The sequence below is a fragment of the Thamnophis elegans genome, chromosome 6 (genome assembly GCF_009769535.1).
Source record: "Thamnophis elegans isolate rThaEle1 chromosome 6, rThaEle1.pri, whole genome shotgun sequence".
NCBI classification, from domain to species: Eukaryota; Metazoa; Chordata; class Lepidosauria; order Squamata; family Colubridae; genus Thamnophis; species Thamnophis elegans.
This window is the reverse complement of record NC_045546.1, coordinates 35671664-35699580: the sequence shown is the minus strand read 5'-3', so window position 1 is coordinate 35699580 and position 27917 is coordinate 35671664. Positions and strand designations below refer to the sequence as shown.

At 36.0% G+C, this 27917-nt stretch overlaps 1 protein-coding gene across 1 annotated transcript in view; it reads left to right on the top strand.

Annotated features, from left to right (window-relative positions):
* MORC1 (MORC family CW-type zinc finger 1) overlaps nt 1-26751 on the top strand; it is a 59765-nt gene extending 33014 nt beyond the window's left edge. The window contains exons 17-28 of the mRNA XM_032220091.1: nt 3155-3260; nt 4111-4237; nt 4859-4927; nt 7361-7570; nt 10082-10168; nt 13720-13792; nt 14608-14707; nt 17681-17818; nt 18845-18935; nt 23080-23130; nt 24462-24643; nt 26273-26751. Coding sequence (XP_032075982.1) covers nt 3155-3260; nt 4111-4237; nt 4859-4927; nt 7361-7570; nt 10082-10168; nt 13720-13792; nt 14608-14707; nt 17681-17818; nt 18845-18935; nt 23080-23130; nt 24462-24638 — 1229 coding nt within the window. The 3' untranslated portion in view covers nt 24639-24643; nt 26273-26751. The remainder of the gene's footprint in view (nt 1-3154; nt 3261-4110; nt 4238-4858; nt 4928-7360; nt 7571-10081; nt 10169-13719; nt 13793-14607; nt 14708-17680; nt 17819-18844; nt 18936-23079; nt 23131-24461; nt 24644-26272) is intronic.
* Nucleotides 26752-27917: the final 1166 nt, after the last annotated feature.

The following is a 27917-nucleotide window of genomic DNA, read 5'->3' as shown; positions in this document are numbered from 1 at the left end:
TTTTTTACTATTCATTTTCCTACCTAAAGTCTATGTAATTCATGAGATTTATGTTTTGCTGCCAACTTCTGATTTTTATTTGGGTTCTGATTTTTATATGTGCCTATATTTTAGCAATCTAGATCTCTAGATCCTACCTTCTCTTGTGGGGGGGGAGGAACATCCCTAGAGTACATCTGTGTGGGGAGGGAGGGGGCACAAACACAATTTTAATTGGCTGGGATTGTGAATTAGTTCAAGAAATTTTGTTGTAGAGAAGGATTATCCTTCCTGATTTCCATATGGAGGGTACTATATAGATATGGTCACTAAACTTCAGTAAAGAAATCAGAAGTGCCATAACATGATCTTGGTATCACAGAGATTTATGTGATTGCTACTGAGAATTACATATATCCCTTTTGAATATCTTGGGTTCCACTCCCAGAGTATTACCACTCCCAGAGCCGAGGTGGCGCAGTGGTTAGAGTGCAGTACTGCAGGCCACTTCAGCTGACTGTTATCTGCAGTTCAGCGGTTCAAATCTCACTGGCTCAAGGTTGACTCAGCCTTCCATCCTTCCAAGGTGGGTGAAATGAGGACCCAGACTGGGGGGCAATTTGCTGACTCAATTTGCTAAAAATCTGTAAACCACTTAGAGAGGGCTGAAAGTCCTATGAAGCGGTATATAAGTCTAATAAATAAATAAATATTACAACAAAAGATTATAATATTTAAGGCTGTAGAAGGGCAAAATCATTGCATGTAAACCTTGCCTAACAACTCTTTCATTTAGCAACTATTCAAAGTTACAAAGCACTAAGATATCCTGGAAGAATTAGAAGAAAAGACTTTGCTTCTGGAAGGTGGCAGAGATAGGAGTCACAGAGGGATTGTCGTCATAGGATTTACAGCATTTCTAATAGCAATAGCACATAGACTTATATATTGTTTCATAGTGCTTTACAGCCCTCTCTGAGCAGTTTACAGAGTCCGCATATTGCCCCAAACAATTTGGGTCCTCATTTTACCAACCTCGGAAGGATGGAAGGCTGAGTCAACCTTGAGCCTGGTGAGATTCGATCTGCCAAATTGCTGGCAGCCAGTGATTAGCAGAAGTAGCCTACAGTACTGCACTCTAACCATTATGCCACTGCGGCTAATGAATGTTTAGGTCTGGACTAAGGCTGGGTTTGGTTTGGGCCTGGATTTGAATGTATTACAGTTGTTCGGGCTCTGTTCTTACATTCCAGGAAGAGCAGGCTATAGGATGGTCCTTGTGTGTTAACCTGGCTGTGCAGATGTAATGTAGTGGACCTGCAGCCCTTATATGTATTGTGTTTTCTTTGCAACTGGCATTTTTCTCTATGGATTTTCTGTTTGGTGAGATTTGTCAGTAGTTGTGTTGGAGAGACAGAGGAGTGGTTTTGATTGGCTGCCAGGCTTAGCTAGTGAACAGGGGCAGTGGTGGTTTCAGTTTTTCTGAGCTGAGGGAACCCAATTGTGGATGGAATTTGACCCTGTCAACTGCTGCCAGTGAGAAAGTGGTTGAGAATTTTGGAATGGATGAAGTGAATTATCTGAATCTCTTTCAGTCAACATTCATATCTGGATATGGGATGAAGCAACACTGTCATACTTAAGGATGGTGCCTGAAGAGAGCGGGATGTATGTTTTAAATCTGTTGTTGCCCTACTTGACCTCTCTGCAGTTTTTGATACCATCAACCATGGTATCCTTCTGGATTAACTCAAGGGATTGGGAGTGAGCACACAATATTGGGCTAGTTTGCGGCTTTTCTCTGGAGTCAATTCAAGTCAGTGGTAATTGGGGAAAAGAGTCCCAATTTCACTCCCTGCTATGTGGGGAGTCATAGTGTTAGATGTTCTCTCTGGTCCTATTTGACTTTTACAATAGGCCATTGTGTGATCCCCATCTATCACCACAGGATATGGTGTCATCAGTTTGCTGATGATATCCAATTACATATTTGTTCCATTGACAAAGTAAACTATGCCCTAGACATCATCCCAGAGTCTGGAGGCTATGAGGAACTGGATAATGAACAATGGGCTTCAGATAAACCCTGGCAGGACTGATTGTCTTTGGATTTGGGGGCTTGCCAGTTCTAGCAATATGCCATCCTTGGTGATAGACAGGGTTGTGCGGCTCCAAATAGACATTATACAGAACCTGGGTCCTCCTGTACTCTCGTCTCCTTTTCAAAGAGCAAGTGGCAATCGTGGTTACAACAGGCTTTGCACAACTTCACATTGTGCACCAGTTGCATCCAATCCTAGATTGGACAACTCTGCTCAAAGTTACTTTGTTCCCTCCCAATTAGACTATTCTAATATTCTCTAAATGTGGCTGTTTTGAAGAATTTCTGGAAACTTCAGATGATGCCAAATGCAGTTGCATAAGTAGCTATGTGTGTCTCTAAAATAATACATGTTATATAGTATCTCTCTTCAGGGTTACCAGTTTGTTTGTGGGCTCATTCCACAGATCTGGGAAAATATTATCAGTTCCAATTGTGGTCTATAAACAAGCACGAAGTGAGGAAGTAATTAATTAAATTAAATGTATTTAGTTAATCTACTTTTAATCTACTTTTAGTTTACCTCTAATCTTCTTTTAATAAAATCTAAATTTAAATTGAATGCAGTTTTTATTCTGGTTGTCCTAACCTTCTTTTGGTCTTTTCCCCACTGACTTTTATTGGAGGTAACTCAGAGCATGTCATTCAAAGACTAAGTGAAATCCAGAGATCTGGGAAAATATGCTCTTTAAATATGGATTTCAGCTGTGAGTAGTATTGCATATTTGATAGTACTTAGTCAGCTTAGGTTTTGATTAATATTTGGATGGAAATCCCAGGCTGAAGCTAGATAAAAAAAGGACAACTGCTTCCATATTGACTTCAGGGAAACTACACAGGTGTGATTACCAGGTATTGATTTCAACTTGAAGGAAAATACTTTATGCACTCAAATGTTTCTAAGCTAATTTCAGATAATAAAAATATTCTGAAGGAAAAACCTATTTGTTAAGTAATATTTTCTGATTTGCGATATAGGTATTAAGTTCCTAATAAAATAAATGATACAGTTTTAACGCTCCATGTAAAATCAACTTTATAATTAATTTTGGATAAATTCTGTTAATTCATTAGATCTTTGCCTCAAATGGAGATTCTTGTCACTTAATACTGATATAAATAATGAAGTTAATCATGACATCTGGAACTGTGGAAGAAGTTCCAACTCTCTAGAAAATAGGTAAGTAGTGATATTACAGTAAATCTGCATTCTCACCAGCAGCAGAGTTCCTTTCCTCTTCACTGTTCCATTAAGTATGCATGATCCTAATGAGACATCAGACTTGTAATTATTTTTATATTCATACCAACTATATTTTATGTTTCCCAAGATTGTTGTATTTATAAATAGTTTATAATACACAGCTATTTAAGTCCACAATAGGCATGTTCCTAAAGTCAAAAGCAGTACTCAACTAGCAAACCACTTAAAATATGCCTTAAAGTCATTTTGATAAAGAATATTACTATTATAAACATAGTTTATAGGAATTGTGGTGAAGAGCAAGTGTTCAAAGAAGCTTCCATTGTTTGTAATTAGCAAAATATTTACCTTTTATTGAGTAAATATTCTTGATTGAATGTTTAACTACCACCAGAAAAGGTAGAGCAAAATATTTGGAGTAATATTTGTTCAAACAGTAATAATACAAGGGGATTTAGAAATCATGGAAAGACAACATTAAGATATTAAGTGAACCATATTGTACATAGCTCATGGAACTCTAGGTCAGAACAACAAAATATTAGTACGAAACATTTTACACAGAATACTGTGTAAAGTACATATTTGACTTGTATTTTCATTTGTTTGTTACTATATATACGCACATATAAAAAAACTAAACACAAATGACCATGTTCAGTGACTGCGGGTTTAGTCTTTTGTTTTGAGTAGCATGAAACCATGTGCAAAGCTATTCAGCTATCAGTGTCCAAGTCATTTGCAAAATCAGGAGCTCCAAGATAAAACATAAAGAGAAGACCATAATTATTTCTATAAATAATGTATTTTTCTTGGAATTTGATAGGTGCAGTATACCAGAGAATTTGCCCAGAATCCCTTTGGGCACATTCAACCCAACTCATTATTTGAATGACAAAGAACAGCTACTAATTGATTCCATTCAGAGAAATAAAAGAAAAGTAGAAAAACTGGTGAGCTATTATATAAATTATCACAGAGATGAATATGTTTTGTTCCAAGAATTTATCTGGGCAGAATTAAATAATACCATTTTTTATTATATCGTATAGAATCCTCTACATACATCTTGAATAATTAAATTTTTGGTATTTTGGAAGATAGATGATTTTGAAAGCAAAATTGAAGTGTTATCCCAAATGCATCAAAGTGCTAGAAAGGAACATTTGCCAGGATCATCTAAAAATTATCTGACCCAGGGATCCCCAGCCCCTGGCCTTAGCTTGTTCAGAACAGGCTGCAGAAGTGGCAGGTGAGCACATGTATGTGCATAGCTCCACTTGCACAAGTTGTGACAGAGAATTCATGCGCAGTCCCGTTTGTGCTTACACATAACCATTCACGCTCCGTTACCTGGTCCAGAAAGTCGGAAAGATTTGGGATCACTGATCTAACCCACTTCACACAAATCAAAAAAACTAGACAACACATTCTCTTCCTACGAGGCAGCATGACAAATAATAGGTGGCAAATAATAGAACTTTTCCTCCTGAGTTTCCCCATTCATAATAAAGTTCTTATTTGAAAGAATAAAAAGTAAAAACAGATATCTTACTTTTGTGTCATTTTTACAGCAACTTCGTTTGATTCAACCACATAAACTTTGTAAGCATACAGATGATAGCAAAACTACTGCTAAGGATGTGAGTAATTTGGACTGCAATTCTATATATAACTTTCTTGGGAATATATGTCATTACTATCAATGGAAATCAGAGATAGGTTTCAGGACTGAACCTAATGCATGGTTTAATCTTGTATGGAAATGCATCCCTATGCTTTTAAAAAATTTAACAGAGCAGCTGAGAATGAAAATCTAAACCTTATTTAGATTAAACTCAGAAGGAAAAAAGTAAAACAAAAATAAATATTAATATGTACAAAATACATAATTATTCACTTTATATTCCATTTGATAAATCTATTTCAGTATTTCTTAGTCAAATATTAGATAGTTGTTAAAAGTGGAAATAATTAAAAAATATGCTGTAGAAAAAAATTAACTGGGTTTCAAAAATATTTTCAACTATCAACAATTTAGCTCAGACAACACTAAGAATTCCACAGTTCAATCCTGTGCAACAAATACTCTGTAGTCAACAAAACTGATACCTTCATTTATGTATGCATAAATTCAAATATACATATGAAAATGCAAGATCTACTCTACATATTTAAAGTATGTTATAATGATGTATTTTGTCTTCATGTACAGGTGAAACTCAAAGAATTAGAATATCATGCAAAAGTTCATTTATTTCATTAATGCAACTTAAAAGGTGAAACTAGATTCTCTATGGGGTTCAGGTCAGGCACGTTTGCTGGCCAATAAAGCACAGTAATCCCATGGTCATTGAACCAGGTTTTGGTGCTTTTGGCAGTGTGGGCAGGTGCCAGGTCCTGCTGGAAAATGAAGTCAGCATCCCCATAAAACTCATCTGCGGAAGGAAGCATGAAGTGCTCCAAAATCTCCTGGTGGACAGCTGCATTGACCCTGGACTTAATGAAGCACAGTGGACCAACACCAGCAGATGACATGGCTCCCCAAATCAACAGACTGTGGAAACTTCACGCTGGACTGCAAGCATCTTGCAGTGTGCGTCTCTCCATTCGTCCTCCATACTCTGGGTCCTTGGTTTCCAAATGAGATGCAAAAGTTGCTCTAATCAGAAAAGAGGACTTTGGACCACTGAGCAACAAACCAGGTCTGTTTTTCTTTAGCCCAGGTAAGACGCTTCTGACGTTTGTTGTTCAGGAGCGGCTTGACAAAAGTAATACGACATTTGAAGCCCATTCCAGAATCTGTCTGTGTGTGCTGGCTCTTGATGCACTGACTCCAGCCTCAGTCCACTCCTTGTGAAAGTCCCCAACACTTTTCAATGGCCTTTTCCTGACAATCCTCTCCAGGCTGCGGTTATCCCTGCTGCTTGTGCACCTTTTTCTTCCACACTTTATCTTCCACATAACTTGCTACTAATGTGCTTTGATACAGCACTTTGGGAACATCCAACTTCCTTTGCAATTACCTTTTGAGGCTTTCCCTTCTTATGGAGAGTGTCAATGATGGTTATCTGAACAACTGTCAGGTCAGCACTCTTCCCCATGATTGTGATTCCTACTGAACCAGAGTGAGAGACCATTTAAAGGCTCAGGAACCCTTTGCAGGTGTTATGGCTTAATTAGCTGATTAGAGCGGGACACTTTGAGCCTAGAATATTGCACCTTTTCACAATATTCTAATTTTCTGAGATTGGGGTTCTCATGAGCTGAAAGCCATAATCATCACAATTATGACAAATCACAGCTTGAACTATCTTGCTTTGCATGTAATGAGTCTACCTCATATATTAGTTTCACCTTTTAAGTTGCATTACTGAAATAAATGAACTTTTGCACGATATTCTAATTTTTCGAGTTTCACCTGTAACTAAAACTGCATCAGCCACAAGAGGAATCATCTGTTAGAAAACTTACTTTTTTGAGGACTACAAAGTTAAATTGGAATTTAGTAACCAAGAGTGAACCTCATTTTGCAGTCCTAGTTGGTAAATCAAGCAAAAAAATAGAATATCCACATTTTAATTTCTACTTAGACAAGCAATTATCCAATTGGAAAGAATTGATTATGTTCATCCTATGCAAATATAACCAGTAGAAACATAGAATTAGAAGACTATTCAGTGTATTAAATCAGAGTTGCAGACCATCAGGGAGGGAGAGGGGACAGGTCATCACAAACAGTGGGCTCACACATGCATTGCATGTGTTTGCCCATCACTCACGCAAGTGGGGGATGCATGCCTGTGCATGCTCGCCCACCAATTCCTCAGTCTAGTTCTGAATGGCTCAAGGCCATTTGCAGGCTGTGCAGGAGTGATTTGCAGGCTGGGGGTTTGGAAACCCTTCATTAAATAACCCAGCAAGATATGTAATTTTAGGGTCATTTTCCCCAAAAAAGCAGGCTAAGGAACTGACAGAATTGAAAATTTGGAGGAAAATAGCCATATCCAGGTTTAAAGATGATATTGGATTGTTGTTTTGTTGTTTTCAAAAATAAATAAATAAATGACTGGAAGAATGTCTGCCAGAAGACTCTTTATAAAGATTCACCTCAAGCTCACAGAAACCTGGCTATGAAAAATGCAAGTAAAGGATATATGCAGCAGTCAAATTATCGAAAGAAAGCATTGGCAAGGCAAACAGCTTGCTCACAAAGGAGGCATTATTTTTATCAGGATGAAAAAAAATCCTCAGTGGCAGACAGAAAGGATCACAATATGCCAAAGGTACAATATATTTCAGAACGCTGAAAAGAAAAGCCTGACAATAGTTAACATAAGCTTAATCATTTGTATTGTAATACAATGTGAGTTTTTGTTTTCATTATGGGAATCTGTTCAATAGACTGCTTGTGTAAACACATCATATTTTTCGGAGTATAAGACGCACTGGAGTATAAGACGCACCAAGAAGAAGCAATTTTTTTTAAGTAGGTAGGTAGGTAGAGGGATAGAGAGGGTGAGAAAGAGAGAGAAATACAGTAGGTAGGTAGGGAGAAAGAATGTGTGTAGGCAGGTAAAGGGATAGAGAAAGAGAAATAAAAAGAGATAGAGAAATACAGTATATAGGTAAGGAGAGAAATAGAGAGAGAGATAGAAATACAGTAGATAGGTAGGTGTTTCTGCTGGCACAGTACTTGATCAATGAAATTCTCATCAACCAGTTAAAGAGCTTTCCAAAAGGGAAAAAAAGTTTTTACACTCTGCAAACCTCCCAAAAATGGCCTGTTTTTCACAAAAACGGGCCCATTTTTTTTTTAAAAAGGCATGAATAACCTTGGGGGGCTTGCAGAGTGCTCCTGGAGGATGGGGGGGCAAAAACAAGCAAAAAACAGCCCGTTGTTTGCAAAAACGGGCCTGGTTTTTGTCAAAAAAATTGCATAACCTTATGGAGGCTTATAGAGTGCTGCTGGGAGCTGGGGAGCAAAAAATGGCCCGTTTTTCACTCATTTCTGCCCTCCCCAGCCCCCAGGAGCTCTCTGAAAGCCTCCATAAGGGTATGCATGGCCATTTTGGTGAAGGGGCGGAGCTTCAGGAGGCAAAAAAAAATACTGTATTCGGTGTATAAGACGCACCCAGGTTTTCAGCCTCTTTTTTGAGGGAAAAAGGTGCGCCTTATACTCCAAAAATATGGTAACAGGGAGAGGAAATGTTAGAATGAAATCAAGTTTGAGATGCTTTCCCAGATCTAAAGATACATACTGGTATATTTCTTTATACACTTACTTGCAAGTTAGCTACAAATTACATATACAATTGCAACTCATGCTTTTTCAGTGCAATTAATTCACATTCTATATCCAATCTAATATGCAGTCGTATGGAACATAAACCTATCTGAAACAGTATTTTAAAATAACTTTTTTTAAACTTCAGATTTTTTTAAACTTCAAAGGGAGGTGGCTTATGGGAAGTGAGAGATGGAGGAGAGGTACAAGCATTTCAGATGTTGCACACCTTTCCTTCCTCTTGGGATTCAAAGACTGTTGAGTAGATCATACACTTGTTTTTCCTTTCTTCATTCCTCCCTCCTTTCTCTCTCCATATCTCCTTTCATCTCCCCCCCTGCTTTCCATCTCACTCTCAGACTACCGTATTTTCACCCATATAACCCGCCCACGCAGATAACCCGCACACGCACATAACCCGCGGGTTTTCTGGATCGTGTAAAATGTTTCCCGTATACCCCGCCCACGCATATAACCCGCCCACGCATATAACCCGCGGCGAGTAAAAGAGAAGGGAAACAGCTGAGATGGGGGGGGGGAAGAAACGGAGAAAGAAAGAAGCCTGCGCACGCTGGGGAAGAGGAAAGGAACGAAGGAGAAGGAAACAGCTGAGATCGGGGTGGGGGAAGAAACGGAGAAAGAAGCCTGCGCACGCTGGGGAAGAGGAAAGGAACGAAGGAGAAGGAAACAGCTGAGATCGGGGTGGGGGAAGAAACGGAGAAAGAAGCCTGCGCACGCTGGGGAAGAGGAAAGGAACGAAGGAGAAGGAAACAGCTGAGATCGGGGTGGGGGAAGAAACGGAGAAAGAAGCAAGCCTCCGATCGTGTAAGCCTCCGATCGTGTAAAATATTTTCTGTATACCCCGCCCACGCATATAACCCGCAGGGGGGCGCTGTGCATGTAAAAACCGCATATAACCCGCGGGTTATATGGGTGAAAATACGGTACTTTTGCTGGGTCTGGATAGCCTGCTCGTACTGTGCATTATACAGTTGCAAACATGCATTTACCTAGTTTTGGTAATAGGTAGCATGCTAATCCTAATTTTGTGCCATCGTGATTCTGTCCCACATATGTGGGAATTATTTAGTTGGGACAGGTTAGACAACATCATATCTCCAAATAGTTTTTGTCATGCCACATTGTATTGTTTCCATTTTTAAATATGGGTAAACAACTCCAATGACCATAGGAAGCCTAGGGGGAGGGATGGTGTTGGTAAATTCAAAGCTTATTTGAGAACATACTTTTGTTGGATTATCTTATTATTTGCTAATAAATAACAAAATTACTAATTTTAAATTAAGCAGGATAGTTCATTAACAGAACAAGAATGTGTTTATGCCCTAAAAGATTAGCATAGGAAGCTTTCTTAAATGTTGAGGTTGTTTATTTAGTGTTCTTAATTGTTCTAAATTAGTGAATAATTTGAGCAAGGCAGTTCTTATTTTATGAGGCCAATACTTAGTCTTTCGGTTTTCATTAATTATTGTTAATAATTCTCATACAGATGCCACCTTCAGTACATTTTGAAAGGTTGTATTCTGAAGAGCCTGAATTGAAAATTGAATCAGAGAACAAGCCAGAAGTCATTTATGTAAGAACCTGTTTGATTTGATTTGATTTGATTTTCCTCAGTCTGACCCTATACAATTACTTTTAAATATGTTTCAAAGGAGGAATGAGAGATGTTTTCAAATGCCAGGAGGGCATTTGAGGATTTAGTGAATCTACCTGAAATAACTTTGCATTGATACTGATAGCTAAATTAAGCTGGGCTGAACAAAACTGGGAGGGAATCTCCTTGAGCGGAAGAGTATATCATGTTCATTTTCTGGGTCCCCTTCCCCCCCTCTAAATCTTGACGTATGCTTTGTATATAGATCCAGGTTGAAACAAATCAATCACTATTTTTGTAACATGCACAAAAATCTATATACTCCACTGTCACACTTCTTGAATAATCAAATGATTATTCTTATTATCTTCAGTTAGTCAAAGTTTAATATAAAACATAAGCTGAGGAATAATAGAAATATTATCACTATTGTTACTAGTGTAAATTGTGTCTGTAGAACCAAAAAACAGAGTGTTAATTGTGGAGTTTTTTGTCCTCCCTTAGCTTGGTTGTTTGCTTGGGATTTGCTCCCTTTTTATATGCAGTAGCTTATGTATTATTTAGCGAGATATGGTTTTTGCCATGGTAGTTCTTTGATTAGAATGGTATTTTCTGTTTGATTGGGTAACAAAATATCTGCATGCAAATGACCAAATTTAGAGAGCACCAGTTCTCCACAGTTCAATTCCGAATTATGTTACATATGAGTTATATAAATTCTTTTCTATTTAGCTATATATACTTATTTAATGTTGTCCAAAAGTTAGCCAGTTACATTATATTGTGTCTGCCTGAAGAACATTGAACTGAGTGTAACTCAAACAGTTAACCAGTGTTAAGGCCCTTGTCAGCTTGGATAGTATAATGTGGTTTACTGTAAGTATCTCACCAGGCTAAACATAACAAGACTGGCTGCTTAGGAGAATATTAGCAGTAGAGATGGTCTTCTTGTCTTTCCATATCCAGAACTTGTGTTAGAATTCTCTTGGTCTGTTCAAATCTCAGAGGAAGGATAGCTTCCTATGAAAAGCCATAAAGTACATTTTATGAAGAAGCTTTCACTTTCACATGACACTAAAATAATCTGTTTATATCAGAAGCGTCAATCCTATAGGGAAAAAATTTAACTTCAGCAGTACTTGAAGATAGCCAGATTTTTTAACTCATTCTAATTGATCCTGTTTCACAACACAGGATAACATTAGAGAGCCAGCATGGTACTTGGAGGATATTTTTTTAAAAATTTGGATTGCACAATTTCTAATTTTAACAATTACCATAGAGGCCAAGCTATGTTCTGTACCAAAACTGGGCATATATTTATGACAGTTCTAATAAAAAGATATTTTTGTTCTGTAAAAAGTTTCAGTTGCTGAGGCTGATCTTTGGGTCTTCTGAGTTACATAATCCAGATGTGCATTTCTCCAACCTGAAGCCTGAAATTCAATTTCAAGACATCTGAAAACTTTGACCTATTGAACTTGCGCTCATTTTATTGTCACCTGTAATTTTTGAGGCACTTAGGCAATAGCAGGGTTGTTTTCATTATGTATTGTTACTTCATAATCTGTGCAATTGGTGGTGAATGATCTTGCCTAGGCTAGTCTGGGACAGAATGACTTTATTATCCGCATAAAGTATCATTGGGAGATGTCTATGTGCCAGAGGTGGGTTCCTACCAGTTCGCACCTATTCAGTAGAACCGGTTCGTCAAATCTACTGAACCGGTTAGAAGAGGTTCCACCAGTGGACTCGGAAAGCAGGCCACACCTACAGAAGAGGTTCCAAAAAATTTGAAACCCACCACTGGCAAGGATCTTGTAACTTGACAGCTTTAAGACTTGCATGCTTCAATGCCAGAGTTTCTGAATAGCTACTTGGACGGACCTAAGTACTAATTCATAATTTCATATCCGGTCACATGGGCAGCAAACCACTCCCATCTGGTCACATGGGTGGCAAGCCACTCTCACAAAGGAGGCTACACCCACAGAGTAGGTTCCAACAATTTTTGAAACCGACCACTGCTGTGTGCTAACTTTGGTGGTGGTGGGAAAATCTGAAGTGTTCTGACAGACCACTGGAGTTACATCAGACTTGAATAAAATGAGACCAGAACGCAGTGGAATTGTTGCAAAAAGCTAAATAGCAAAAAGAACAGAGAACATACCATTATGTGTTGTTGTGAACAATTTGAGCAGTTTGAGATGATTAATCAGGTGTTAGATTGTGTATTTTTCCTTTAGCTTGTGTTTTATAGTTTGTCCTGCTCTTTTACGTTTAAATAGTTATTAATTGCTTCATTGTATACTGGTATTTGGCTGCAATAAATTGACTCCCTGACAAATAAATGAAGACTCAAACTGAGCTTGATTTTGATAACTGGACTGTCCTTATAGTTTTCTTGTACACAAAAGTTGTATATGATTGTCTTCCTCTGGATGTTTGTTGTTCACCTTCCAGAGTGGCCTACAACAAAGAATTTCCTCTTTCCTCACTAGAGAACTGACAAGGTCCCACTTCACTTCTGGGGAAAGAAACAAGAGATCAGTAGTAACTGGCTAGATGCTATCAATTTCTAGAATGTTATAGTGGTTGGTAGCATCTAGCCAGTTACAACTGATCTGTTGTTTTTAGTTACTACTGAAGATTTATTTAACATACTTGGAAGTAAACATTTCAGTCACTTGTCTTTCTTTATTACATCTTTTCAACAAAAAAAGTTTTAATTACAGATAATATAGCATGTTATTCAGTTGGGTACATCCAACTTTTTAAAATTCTGCTTTGGAATGTTCTTTATTTTTATTACTTATGACTCATTTGTCTTGATGCTTGGTTTATCAGAAATACTGTATATTCTGTCTCTAATGAAGAAAAAGACAGTCCCTAAACGCTGGTGTAATTAGCACATGCTCAAAAGAATTAACCATTGCCAGATAATTATGTTACTGCACTTACGCTAACTAGTCAAACTGGGGAAAAAAGAATATTAGCATTTGAAGGTACTATTTTAGTGTCACTTTGGAGACTGATGTTAAGTAGCATTATGAAAAAGAAAACAACTGGCAAATAATGCAAAACAAACCTTTTTGAATAACTTGAGAATCATTTGTATCATAAAATGTATAATAACCAGAGATTAAAATAAATGTTTGCATTCCCAGAGTCCATTTGAAATGTAAATGTGATAGTAAATCTTTGTTGTTTTTCTACTTATAGTACACCCAGGAAACCTTGAAGAAAGAATTACAATTCTTTATTGGCTCGCATCAAATTAGGAGGGAAATTCTTTTTTTTACAATACTTCTTAATAACTAATAGCTTACAAGCATAAAAGTTCCTTGCATCGGGGAAGCACATTTTTGTAGTATAATGAATATGTCACCTCTTACTTGTTTTTATAAATGGAGCAAACAGTTGTTTCTAACCTGTAATAGTCTCCAAGAGAGTAGATAAGGAAATATATAGTTATTCCTACAATGCAAAAATTAAAGCGTATGAATAATAACCAAAGTGTTTTACTGCAGATATCATCTGATAGTGAAACTGAAGATCTGCCAAAGGATGAATTATTTGCAGGAAGTGTTTTAATGAAAAAAGGTAATGTTGATGTTGAATTCTGAATTTGTTGTATGTGGATTAAAGGTACCTCCAGATATTGTTTTACATTTCAAACGCACTGAAAGGGGGAAAGGGGTTGTAGGATGAACTTGGGAATTTTCACTTTTTTGTTTCATTGCTAATATATGCTCTCTGAGTAAAAGGTAAAAAGAATTGAAGTGCTAGGATACTGTATAATAAAAAAAAATCAAAATGGCCATTAGAATGTGTTTACTGAATAAACTGGAGAGAACTCTTTATGCCTGTATTGTATATGGCAACCACACTTATAATATATATGGTATTATAGGCATATTCCAATATTATATGCATTGCATTTAAAATAGTATTGCTGTATGATATTAAAGGGGGAAGGAAAAGTTTTTCTCACTGTCTAATAATAGTGAGTGATCAGGAATGAAAGACGTCGCTAAAGGGTTTCCAGTAATCTCTGCCCTGCAGCAGTTAAACACTACTCTTAGTGTAATATTTAATTGGGTTGGGGAGGGGCTTGCATATTCTGTAATTGTACTATGGAATCTCTTTCAAAATGTGAATTTCCACATGCGACTTTTCATGTTCTAAATAACTGGAAATCATAATGAGCTCATGTTGGTCAAGCCATGACCAAGTCCAAATTCTTCTACCACTTATTGGCTAATATAGCCAATTAACATGTAACTATATTTTCCAGTCATTTTTTTTTTCAAAACCCCAGCTTCCAGGAAGTTCTCCAGTTTTCTTATCCTGCTCATCTGGTTAAATCCATGATTAATAACTATTATTATTGCCTTAAATGTTTAAACTACATGTAGAAAAACAAGAACAGTGTGAAGAAACAGCTGACAGTTTCCTTGGTCTAAACAAGCATGGAAAATCTAAAAAAAGACATATGATATCAGCAAACTCAAAAAGGTGAGTGTACTGGAACACTTGGTAGTCAAATTCTGAATTACTGGCGATTAGCACTGTTTAGTGTAAGCCTAGGATTCAGGAGAATCAATCTAGTCCAACTCAGCCATAGAAGTGTGCTATATAGTTTTGGTTACTCAGCCAAATCTACTGCACAGAGGGAATTGCTGGGGGGGGGGGGGGGGGGAGGAACCAGGAGAATGTAATGCAATGTGAAATACATACTCTATATATAACATTGCAATATTTTAATGACAAGGAAGACCAAAGTGAAGGCATTGTTTTAATTACATATAATAAACATGGTTAAAATAATTTTCTTAACATTGGTAAATTCATAAAGTATCACATACATTAGAAAAGCATCAATCTAATATTAATTCTGCTAGATCAGAGTTAAACGTGAAATATAAGGACTCAAGCAGAATTTTCCATTAAGTTATTTCTGATTGTACAAAGCAAATGCTACTGCAAAGAAAAGTTATGATTATTTATTAATTAGAATTATTAGTTTTAAAAAATAGATATAGGCATTGAATAAACTAGTATATGATTCATATTAAATTATTTTAAAAACTGTTAATGCTTTGTCTTGATGCATGTTAATTTTCAGTGCAGTTAAAGCCAGATTTCAATTTTATTTGTTGAAAGCATCACTAACCATGCATGTTCATAAAGCAATTCTTTGGAAGTCATGCATGAATGCTGTGACTGCTCACACATCCTCAGAGTTTGCTGTATGCATTTGAGCATGTCTTCCTCCAGAAAAAAAACAAAAAGGGATAATAGAATAGAAAGGGTAAGCATTCCCACTTTTTCAGGAGACCAATGGCAATAACTTATTGTTATTCAGTTATTTCCAAATCTTTGTTACCCAGTCGATATCATTTTGCTAGTTTCCAAATAATTTCTTTGGATTCTTAGGAGTTCTGTCATTAGTATATTTATATACCTTGCCTTCTGTTGCTTGGTCTCTTGTATTGCATTTGTTTTGGCCTAGCATCTGTGTCTTTTCTAATGAGTCTTATTACAGAACTTAAGAAGATACTATATGTATGTATGTATGTGTGTGTGTGTGTGTGTGTGTATACACACACACACACACACACACACAAAACCCACACTGATGAGGAGGCACGACCAAGGACCAGAAGCCAGACTGCAAAGGCACAATTAGCCTCTTTAAACCCCTCCTATCCTTACATGAAACACAAACCCCCAACCAATCAGAACACACCTCCACCCAATCAGGACCCACCTCCACCCAATCAGGACACAGCCAAGCTCCCACCCAATCAGTTCAAACCCCCACTGGCAGTTAAAAGGAAGAAACAGCCGAGATCTCACATTGCTCCTGGAAGCACCAAGCCTGAAGATGACGAATGAGACTTCATCGAAACGTCGCCAAGACATCTCCAATTTTACGCGGGAGAAAACCCGAATAACTAGAGACCTACATACTAACACCCCAAAAACCTCAGAAATATATATATAAAGTCTGTTCATGCCACAGTGAAGGCCTCACATAACAAAGTGAATCTTTTCCGAAGATGTATCAAAAACATATAAGTTATTATTAGTGCTTCATTAATGCTTCATTATCAATACATCTGTGGTCTAGTTTTACTTTCTCCCAAGCAGTAAATATATATCTTCATGGCTGCAGTCAACATATCTATGAATTTTTGAGTCTAGAAAGATAAAATTAGTTATTTTGGGCTAGTCACTCTCAGCCCAACTCACAGGGTTGTACTTGCGGGAGAAAATAGGAGGAAGAAATGGTACTAGATGTTTGCCATCATGAGTTATTTATAAAAGGAATAAATGTGAGATTAAAAAATATAATAAAATAATAACTCCTTCTCTACTTGCTTGCTTTGGTCTGACATTAGATATAATCTAGATATAGATATAATCTTGGGGTTTGGTTTGTTGGTTTTATAGCGAACCAGTTTTGCATTATGTTCTTTTACCTTCAATTCCTTAAGTCTTCCTCACTTCCAGGCACCAAAAGTAATTTCATCACCATAAATGAAGTCATTTTTTTCTTCAAATAATTTTAACTCCAATTTTTATTTTATTTTGCCTCCCACATGATATCTTTTTGGTGGTTGTTGTTTATTTAAAAAGTCATAGAGTGTAGCTTTTCTGTGCTGGAGGCCATACTGACCCCAAAATTGGTCAGTTCAAAAAAAGACAAAGTGGGTAAAACATAGCAAAAACCTGGTTTTCCTTTTAGTTTAAATTGAATTTTAATTACAGCACAGTTACTATAATTATAGGCAATTTTAAACAAAAAATATCTTCCACTCTTACAATTCTTCAGCCAGTTTTGAAAAGCTCCGAAGAGCTGAGGTTGAAACTCCCTGATCTTTTGTACTGCTTGCCTGAAAGTAATGAAAAATTTAATTCTCGATATAAGAGGCACAATAAAATATAGATATTTCTTTGGGTTTTTTTTAGTAACAGTAGTACCCCCAAAATTGAAAACTTCTATTATGCCCTGCTTGGTTTTATAGAGAGCTAAATTTTTGTGATTTACCTGGCATCATATAGACAAGAAATATTGTGCATTGAAAATGTAAACAGATTGAGAAAATGATCTGGATTTGTAAATTGCAGTTGCAAAGCTCACTGAGAAATCTTGAACAAGCAACACAATGCCAATCCAAGTGACCTAACAATCTTCACAGAGTTCTCAGAAATGTAAAGAATATTGCAAGGTTTGTTTTAAGACCTAGTATCCTACTGAGATAAATATAGCAACTTAAACCCAATCAGATTATTTGTTACTTTGGCTTAGTGTTCATTGAATAACAGGAGCTGTCTAGAGTATTAAATAGAGATGGTTTAAAACTGCACAATCTGATCCTTTTTAATTAGAATTTAATGTTGGGTTTTCAATGTGGCTCTTATCTGCTTCCATTGGGTGTAATGTTATAATGTAATATTTGTAATGGTGTTTCTATTCTGTAGATCCACAGAAGCTGCAAAAGAAGATCAAGATCAAGTCTTTATTGTGGAAGAGAAGTCAGTTGAAGTTTCGCACCTAACTCAACATTCCCAGAGCATCACTAAAACCAAGATGATTCAGACATTAACATCTCATATCAAGTGAGTGGTCATAAAGACTCAAGTTTATAAAGCATATAAAGGAATGTAAATTTACTTTAGTCAGTGTGTGTCCTTGTAAACAGTGTAAAGTCATATTTTAGGCTGCATTTCACATCAGTTAAAATGACCACTTATAAGTATAGTTGCATTCTGTGGAATCAGTGTTGAAGAATAGCCTATATAAAATTCTCCAATGACTTGTTTCAGTAAAAACCACAATTAAAATTGGGATAGAGGGAGGTATTGTACCTTTGTATTTTACTGAGTAGGTAATCAAAAGAATTATATTTCAGACAGACATGATAATTTGAACAGCACATTTTTGAAAAAGTACAATTGTACTTTTTTGTTAAACTCTGTTGCATTACCCACTCTATTTTAAACCTATCATACAAACGAGGCATCACTGCATTATGATACAGCCAGTCACAATGTAATATTAAGAGCTTATTCATCTTTCTCCTAGGAGAAAAAATCCTCCTGAACTGTTAATTGCTCCCAGAGGTGCTAATTACCACACAGAATTTCTTTGGGACAGGAATAGAAACTCAGAAATTCATTTTTTGTACTCTTTTAAGTAAGAAAACAAATTGGTTAAATGGATTTCTAAAAGCAATTCATTATTGCTTTAATATGTTAATTCATGGAAGTATAGTTTTAAGGATTGGGAATGTTGTAAAAATGGCAATATTTTCAGTTGAATAAGCTCGGCAGTAAAATATATAGTAGATGTTTATCATCCATGTTTCAATAAAGAACCCTGTGGCTCCTTAAGGCTAACAGATTTGTATGGTATCGCCATTTGTGAATGTTTTTATTTTATCAATTGCATAAAATAGACTTTTGTAAGTTAAAATGAATGGTATCAAATCCCTCGGAATACCATTCTTACCATTAAAAAGAAGAAAGCATGTATGTACATATTTTCCCTTTAAAAAGTGCATGAGGTTTTCCCCTTCATGGACCTTCTAGAACTATGTATGGCTGTTTATTTTGCTGCAATGCTTTGTTTGTTTGTTTTTTCAGAGAAATATTGCTCTATTTTTTACCTGAATGTGATAAATCAAGAGAACATATTGCATCCATGTGCCCGGAAGATGTTTTATCTATGTTCAATGTGAGTGAACATTTAAATTACATTAAAATAAATGTGTCAACACGTCTATGCCAATATCCTATAGTTACTGGTAGTCTCACTCAACATCATTTATTCAGCAACCATTCAAAGTTAGAATGATGATGAATGAAGGGCTTATGAGTTTGAAGTTCTATTGCAGAACCACTGTAGACATCTGAACAAAATTCAGGCATTCATAAACACTTCTTGCCTACTTGCTGCCATTGTCTGCTCTTGCCACTACTATATCAGCTGGGGCCTTCATTCACCCTGTCTTTTGCACTGGCACAGCCAGTGATGAACTGACCAGGGCCTCCACGTGTTGGCTAAGGCCCCCGTTTGTGAAAGAAGAACCTGGCTGTATAAAAAAGAAGACCCTGGCTGTGCTGGCACAAAAGAAGACCCCCATCTAGAAGAACGTGTTTACCGCATGAAAGGAGAAAGAGGCCTTGGCCAGTGTGCAAAAGAAAGCCAAAAGGACAGAGATGTGGAAATAGATAGATGAGGAGAGTTGAAGTAAACAGTCCCTTACATTTTTACAAGAATAGTTTAGATCTGGGTGTTTCTTACCTGATAGCAACACGAAATTCATTCAATGGCAGCAACTGGGTTTGCTGGAACTTTGGCTTAATGACCCACACATCATGGGGTTGCAGTGGAACTGGGATTTCCAGTATTGCCTTGACTTGGTCATTTAGTCATATGATGCAATGCTTTATAACAATATTGCTCACTGATAACAATTCTGGTCCCAATTGCCATTGTACCGCAAGGAGTATCTGTATTAAGATATCCCACCAAGTTTGGAACCATCTACTCATTGGGTAAGCAGTGTGCTATCTTTTCATCCAGGTCCTTAATAGAAATATTGAAGAACATGTCACTAAGTATTGGACTTCATTTGATACTCTGTCTAATTTGATGAGGCACCTGTGAAGAACTCTAGCCAAGACCCATAATTTTTGTTCAATGAGGTTTTTATAGACTTTTTCTAGTTTTCAGTTTTTCTCATTGGAATTATTCATAATTATGCTTTTAATTTCTCCACCTATCAAATTTATTTTCTTAGTAGCTGCTTTTGCTAGCATTACACGGTCATTTCCACTAGTGTTCCTGCTACTTCCACATCTTCAGTTAAGTCTTCCATTCTAATGAGCATCATGTAAAAGATGGGGTCTTATTTTCTTTCCTCAACCTTCCAAAGGAGAAAGTTGTCAGTAAGACCAGTGAGGGTAACACCAGTATATTTCAGTTTTGAATGTAATTAGACATACTTCATTGTTGAAATGAATAAGACTGTTTTGGACAGTGCAAACTGAAGGTTCAGGGACCTGATACAGACTGGATTATAGCTATAACTTCCCGTTTTTCTTTGAAGATTTATAATTTGCTATTGGAAGACATATCATACGCACCTTTACTTTCATTAGGCAGCTAAAAGTAGACATCAGCAACAGTTTTATTTGTCCTCATTTTTATCTATATGTTTACAGCACTGCCTTGTTCATTCATTCTGAGTTTTTTTTTAACATAGTAAGTACTTTTAGCATAATATAGTTCAAGACCTCCTCTTCTATTGCTTCTACCTTTGAAGCAAATGTCCTTGAGCTGCCGTATTTCACTGACATCGCACCAAGTTTCTATTATACCTAGAAAATCATATTCGCTTTGTTGTCTTAAAAGAGTTCAGACTCATCTTGTTTTGTATTCCAAGAGTTAATGCACAGCCAGCAGATGCCCTGAACCTTAGGACCCAATTTTCTTTCTTATTTTAATTCAATATTTAAATAGTCACTATTTCCATTTCCACTTTTTTTCTAGCACTTAAGCCTTTATCTAAAGTTCTTAATTCAGGGTTTTCATCTCCAATCCATGCAGATTAAATTTAAAGTACTGCTAACCCTAATCAGTCACTATGCTTTCCCCAAATACCTTTTTGCCTTTCCTTCCTTTTTTCTGAGGGGCTTAAGTGTATCTCCTGCTAGTACTTACCAGGAAACTCAGACATTTATCTCAGAAACAGACCCTATCATGCACATAGCTAGTCATTCATTTAAAGCCCTCCTAAGCCTAGTCAAATTGACTTATGCTTCAAACATTGTATTGTATTGTATTGTATTGTATACTTTATTTGTATGCCGCCCTTTTCCCTGAGGGGACTCAGGACGGCTCACAATTCGGGGGGAGGGAAGAACAAAACACGTCACATACATGAAAACAATACATCGTTTAAAAATGCAACAGTCATACTATTCGGGTGGGGTTGAAGTCTTCAGCCCCAGGCCTGTCGGGACAGCCAGGTTTTAAGGGCTACATGGAAGGTCTGGAGGGTGGTGAGGGTACGAATCTCCACGGGGAGATCGTTCCAGAGGGTCGGAGCAGCCACCGAGAAGGCTCTCCTCCGGGTAGTTGCCAGTCGACATTGACCGGCTGATGGAATTCGGAGGAGGCCTAATCTATGGGATCTTATTGGCCTAGTGGAGGTAATTGGCAGTAGGCGGTCTCTCAAGTACCCATGAATTTGAAACCGAAACAACATGCTTGTTTTGGTTTCAAATTCACTATCACAACTCCTTTATCGAGATATTCACTGTCCTGTTTTGCTTCTATTCTCCTTTTGAAAATTCACGGCCTTAAGAGAATCTGAAAATTGTTTCTGAATTCTAGTACTGCAGAAGATCATCTGCACCTTTCCCTTCCAATTGTTACCGTTGTCCTTTGGGCTTCCTGATTTACTCAGTTCCTTTCTTTCACTATGAGATTATGTTCTAATATCTCCTTTGTCTCAACTAATCATTCTCTCATTACGTTGGTTATGTTGCATCCTTTCACATATTCTTCAAGGATTGCTACAAAGTTTGTAGATTCTGCAAATATATGCCAGGTTCTTTGGCAGAACAAACCTGCTACGGGTATTGCATGTCACAACTGCAGACTTCATCGTCTTCATTTTTGTTTCTAAAGGCACCAGGCATCAGGAAGGCTTATACTTCTTCCATTCTTAGGCCCTCCAATTTAGACTCTTACCTTAGAAGGAAAATTAGTTACGGATCCCTCCTTAGATTGCCTTGCAAATTTCCACTGGCAAATGTTTGGTAGCTTAGTGAGCATAAATAGTTGCATATATAATTTATTTTACATAATTATTTGTCTCTTCAAAATTGGGGCTGAAATTGAGCAATTAACAATGCTAAACTGTTTTGTTTGTAAAAATGTATATGCCACAAATTCACTATACTTGGTATGGATTAGAATATAAAACTATTAAAAAGTATAAAGACCTAATACAAGTAATTAAAACAAGATAATTAATTTTATTGTAATTTTCAATTTTTTTCTAAGTCTCCTTGTGTATTTATTACATTTAAATCAGTAAATAAAGATAAATCTTAGTTGCATGGTCATTGAAAATCCATGTTGTTTGCTTTTAACAGAAATACTGATCTCCCTTTTGATGTAATAACCAAATGTTGATTTTATATTTTAAAAAATGTGGACAAATTAACTAAACTCAGATTCCTAGACTAAATTTTATTTTGTATTGCTTTAATAGACAATGCAATATCATTCCCCAGCTGTCTTTTTGCTTATCTTAAGTACCCCACCATACCTAGGATCTTCTTAACAATGCAAATTGCAGGGTTGGAGATATGATCTCAGATTGGGACCAAGATGTGTGTAACTGTAGTATTTGAAGCCGACTTTTATTTCATTTATTATTTTATTTCCGTTCCATGTTTGTCTAGACTTTTTTAGATCTTTCTTCTTTTGTTTGTACGTGATTTGGTGACTTTGAGAAAGTTTTGATTCTTGGTAACTACATAGAGGAATCCATGCAATTTGCTTGAAAATATTTTTAGAAGTGATTTACCATTATCTCTTTCTAAGGATGCCAAAAATCTTCTGGCTTTTGTGGATACTGCAAGATAAGAACTTGGGTTTCCCAGCTCGTAGTCTAATACCTTAATCACTATACCAACGTTCTATATTAGGATCTAATATGAATTTAATTCTTTATGAAATATTTCTACTTTTGAAAGGCTATACGATTAAGTCACTGTAATTTGATTCTTTATATGATTAATCTATCTGATAACATTTTCTTATACTGATTTTTTCTTTTTGTTCGTTTTTGTTGAAATAGTTAAAAAGACATTGGGATCACAGTAAGACTGTCATTTTATCCATTGATCAGGTAAAACAAATGTGACAAATATTTTCTGAACTGATTTTCATCATTGAGCATTGGTAATAGATATATTTCTTGAAAAAAATAATGAAATGCAAATCATAAGATTGCATTGCTTCATATTATGCTTAATTAATACAAAAAGAATGGCCCTCATTACAATGTAAGACTATTATTCAGCTGCTAGAATTGTTACAAATTCTGTTGGAATTATGTGCAACTCTTACTCCCTTAGTCTTGCCATTGAAAACCATCTTCTTTTATTTGTACTGATCCTTGTTTTATAAATACAGATAATATTTTTGTAATCTAAAACAAAGTTTTTCAGATTTCTGAAAGTAAATACCCATATCTTATTCTCTGTATATGCTTAACTTCAGGAGCAGAGCATGAAGAGACACATAGTAAGTTGGCTTTAAAATATAGCCAGGCTAATTATGCTATAAATCAAATCTCCAGATTCAGCAGCAAGATATCTTTTTGAGACATTGGGGCAAACACAGAACAAAGAGTAGTATTTCACTCAAACCTAATCACATGAAGCAGGGATGCATATTTTATAGGCTTTGAATATTGTTGGGTAAGGTCTGGGCTAAGGACAAAATTTAATAACATCTAATTCAATAAGAACTTTTGGAACCATTTGGGGATTCCTTATTTTTAATGTAAGGGCATTAGCCTTAGAAGTTATGGCCGCCTATTCTCACTTAAAAGTAGAGCTACAAGCTAAATATATTGACATATAGTAGAAATACACCGAAGGGAGGAGTAGCGGGATAGAAGAAAGAGGGGTAGAGAGGGCAGGAGAGAGGATTGGAGGGAGGGTGAGAAAGAAGGAGGGAGTGGACTGGGAGAGAGGAGTGGTAGAGGGGGAGGAGAAGTAGGATAGGGGAATGATGGAGGGAAGATGGAAAGTTGGAGGGGGGCGAAAGAAAGAGGTGTATGGATGGTCGAAGAGCTATATTGGGTTTCTATTTGTGGGGGTATTGTTGACAAGAGGAATTGCTGTGTTTATTGTTTAATGTTGCATGGCCCCGGTTAGGCACAGTATATATGTGACTGTATGAAAATGAAAAATGGAAAATGAAAAACACATTTTAACACAAAAGTAGAGCTACAATCTCTGCTTTTAATTTTAACTTTGTTCAGTTTTAGGCTTATTTCCCCTTTCACTAAAGTGGGCGTGGGCGTGAGCATGGCCAACGTGTGACGCATCCAGCCTGTGGGCTGTGAATTTGACAGCCCTGCCTTAATAGATGGAGGAATGTTGCATAGTAGAATGTAAAATTTTGCTTAGAATTTGTAGTAAATTGCAAACATTTAAGCATATATTTCAGTATTTCTCACAGTATGAAAGACAACTTTCCGAAAAACTCCAGCGTCAAGAGGAACATTGCTTTCAAAAAGTCTATGCCATTGAAAGAAAAATGCATCTACGCAAAGAACAAGTAAAAGCAACCCAAAAAAAGCTTGAACATCTTCGGAAAAAAATGCCCTATTGCTATCAAGAATGAATCCCGTAAGTACAATATTATATGCAATTAAACTCATTCTATTTCTGCAAAAGTTATATTTCAGTATTATCATTCAATGTCACAGAAAATATGATTTATTTCAGTATTTCCAACAGGACTGCAATCCAAATGAGGCTTGTAGGAACCCAAGCAGTTTTTTTAAAGGTTTATGGACTATTTATGTTTTAGAATTATAAGCAATGGAAAATGAAAATATTAAAGATGCCATTTATTTGGAAAATTCTGTTTCCTTTGAAATATTAAAGTAAGAAGGGATGTTTTTTTACTAATCAGAAGGATACTTTAATTTAACCAATGAGATATAAATTAAAACTTAAATGATTGCCCAAATTATTGGCAGATAGTTCTAATGCCCATCTTTATGTATTAATTGATCCATAGAGTGATTTTTAAAACACTAGACAAGCTGATCCTTAAAATTCTTACTTAAATAGTTATTTTTATATAACAGTATAACAAAATAAAATGGAATCCTAGATTATTCAATTCTTTTAATTTGAATATTACTATTGATTCTATAAGAATTTTAATACAGGTGATTCAGTCTTTGCTCCAAAGCTGCATCATTATTTCACAGAAATAACAGACATTATGCAACAAATTATTTTAATATATTTGTTTAGAAGATAAATAATAATATAAGATATAAAATTATATAATGTCAATATAAATATATGCAACACATCTTTACGTATAGGTCTTAACATATAGGTCTCCAAATATAGGCCAATATACTATGCTAAAAAGTCATTCAGAAAAGGAATAATAATTTGCAAAACAGGACGGAGGCTGAGGATGAAAATATTTTCCCTTGCTGCTATTTTTCTGATGGAGATTAGCCTTATTTACACTTTAAGACTGAATAAAATATGCAATCCATGATGCAAATGAATGTGATGTCCCGCTCTGTAAATTCTGTGTACATAGTTGAAACAATTTATGAAGCTGCTATCCCCTAAGTCCGTGATGGTGAACCTATGGTATGTGTGCCAGAGGTGGCACACAGAGCCCTCTCCGCTGACATGTACACCGTCGCCCCAGGTCAGATCTCTGTGGCATTTCTTTCTTGACCTTCTATTTCCTTGCAAATGACTAAACAGAAGTTCATGAAAGAAAAAGGTCTTACTTCTTGCTGCGCTGCCCGGCGTTGGGATGCCCCGCTTCCTGCCGGGCAGCTGATCTTCGGGTCTCTGCTGCATGTATGTGCATGTTCATTTTTGTGCATGCCATGCACCTCTCAATTTGGTCATGTACATGCACACAGTTTGGGCATTCAGTGTCTAAAAGGTTCACCATCACTGCCCTAAGCCCTATTAATAATGAAAATTCAGATCCAAATGAATGTTTATATCTAGTATTACAAGATCAAGATAGAACACAGAAGTATCAGAGGTTGGGGATAGGGCAAGCATACATTATGCATAACCAAATTTCTGAATAAAAGTTATTTTTTCCCAGTGACTTTTTTTTTAAAAAAAATCCCATTCTAAGAAAACTATTGCATACGACAGTTGCCTGTGATACATAGTTTTAGTCAAAAGGGCTATTTAGGTTTAATTCTCTCTGGAGCTGTTACTGTAACAGCAATGCATTTTTGCCATCTGTTGTTTCAGCATCTTGTTATAAATAATCTGGAACATGTCGATACCATCCTGGAAGAATGTTTAAACCAAGAAATCACTCATCCATTGGTTCCTGTAACTACTACTAACATAAGTGAATCTACATTGCTAGATAAAGAAAATGGGAGAGTATGTAACACTTTATAATGTATAATAAGATGCATATATGCAGATAACGAAGGTAATAATCTACAGTTATTCTGCAGGAAGTCTTACATGTTAATAGTGTTAACGAAGTTCTAAGTTGCCTTTTATGATTTACCTGTTATATTTGAAATTATTGGAACTAGTCCATGAAGACCATTACTTTAAAGTACATGGGTGAAGTTTAGCAAGAAAATATTTGCTAAATGATTTGTATTCTATAGTCCATAGTTTCTTGAATATACTGTTGGAATTATTGTAGAAATTATTAAAATAATTTTGTTTACTTTTATTGTTTTGAAATAACTTCATGAACATTATATAACTTTTTTGCATAAAATTAAAGCTTCTTATGACATGTTATTAAAATTTACTACATCTCATAAATAAAGCTAATTTAAAGCTTGATTGACTATTGTTATTGACTGAAGTAATTGACATGTACTTATTAAGGGAAACATTTAATCCATGGCAATTAAGCATTTCTAGACCTGTAATGAATATCATCTCTTAAGATTATTTTAAAGTAAACAAATCTTAGCATAGGACCTATTGAATGCTTCACCCCAATCACTCTACTTTTACACTAGCTTTATCACAATGGTGTTTTGGAATTGCAATGTATATATCATATTTTGGTGAATAAAATGCTACAACGTATATATTATACTGAGACAAAGATGACAAGAGCTCAGGGTTACCAGAAGAGAAATAGCTAATCAGAGCTTTAAATGGCACAAAGATTTCCAGTCTCCTGCTATCACCCCTGCTTTTTCTTCCTGGAGTTGCTCGAGCTTAATAGAGTTTAAGTATACCTTGCAGGATATTTCTCTTCTTCCTTCCAATCATTTCAAGTATATCCAATCTATAGTTTCTTCCTGTTTCTTTCTAGAAGACTGAAATAATGACCTGTAACTGACTTTTTTATTCTGTTTCAATTATTCCATCTATTAAGGCATATTTTCTCTTTATCATAATCCTACTCTCTGAAATCACCAATTAGTTTCTCTATGTGGTTTTTAAACCTCAGATATCCAAATTGGTTTATGAGCCTTAACTATTGGTCAGCTGCAATGAAAACATTTCATGTAAATTTATGGCTCATAGATTAGACAATTCAATGATAAGGAATCATTAGCTTATGAATTAATGGTTTAGAGCATGAAACTAAAGAATTTCTTGTGAAAACTCAATTCAAAATTAATCAACTTAATGTGATAAAACTAATAACATAATGTTTAAAGATTAGAAATCCTGCTGTTTTTCTTATTATTTTTTTGACAAATTAAAAAAAACACCTTCAAGAAGTTAATGTTTTAATATCTTGAAAACAACAGGATACTACTAAATACATTGATCTAAATTATAACTGCATCTGAAACTACTACAAGTAACATCACAAAGCCTATAATCTCAAACTGTCAGGCATGAAAAACTAGAGCCACGTGTTAAATTCCAATTAAACTGATTTATTGCTCATGTGCTCTGCTCT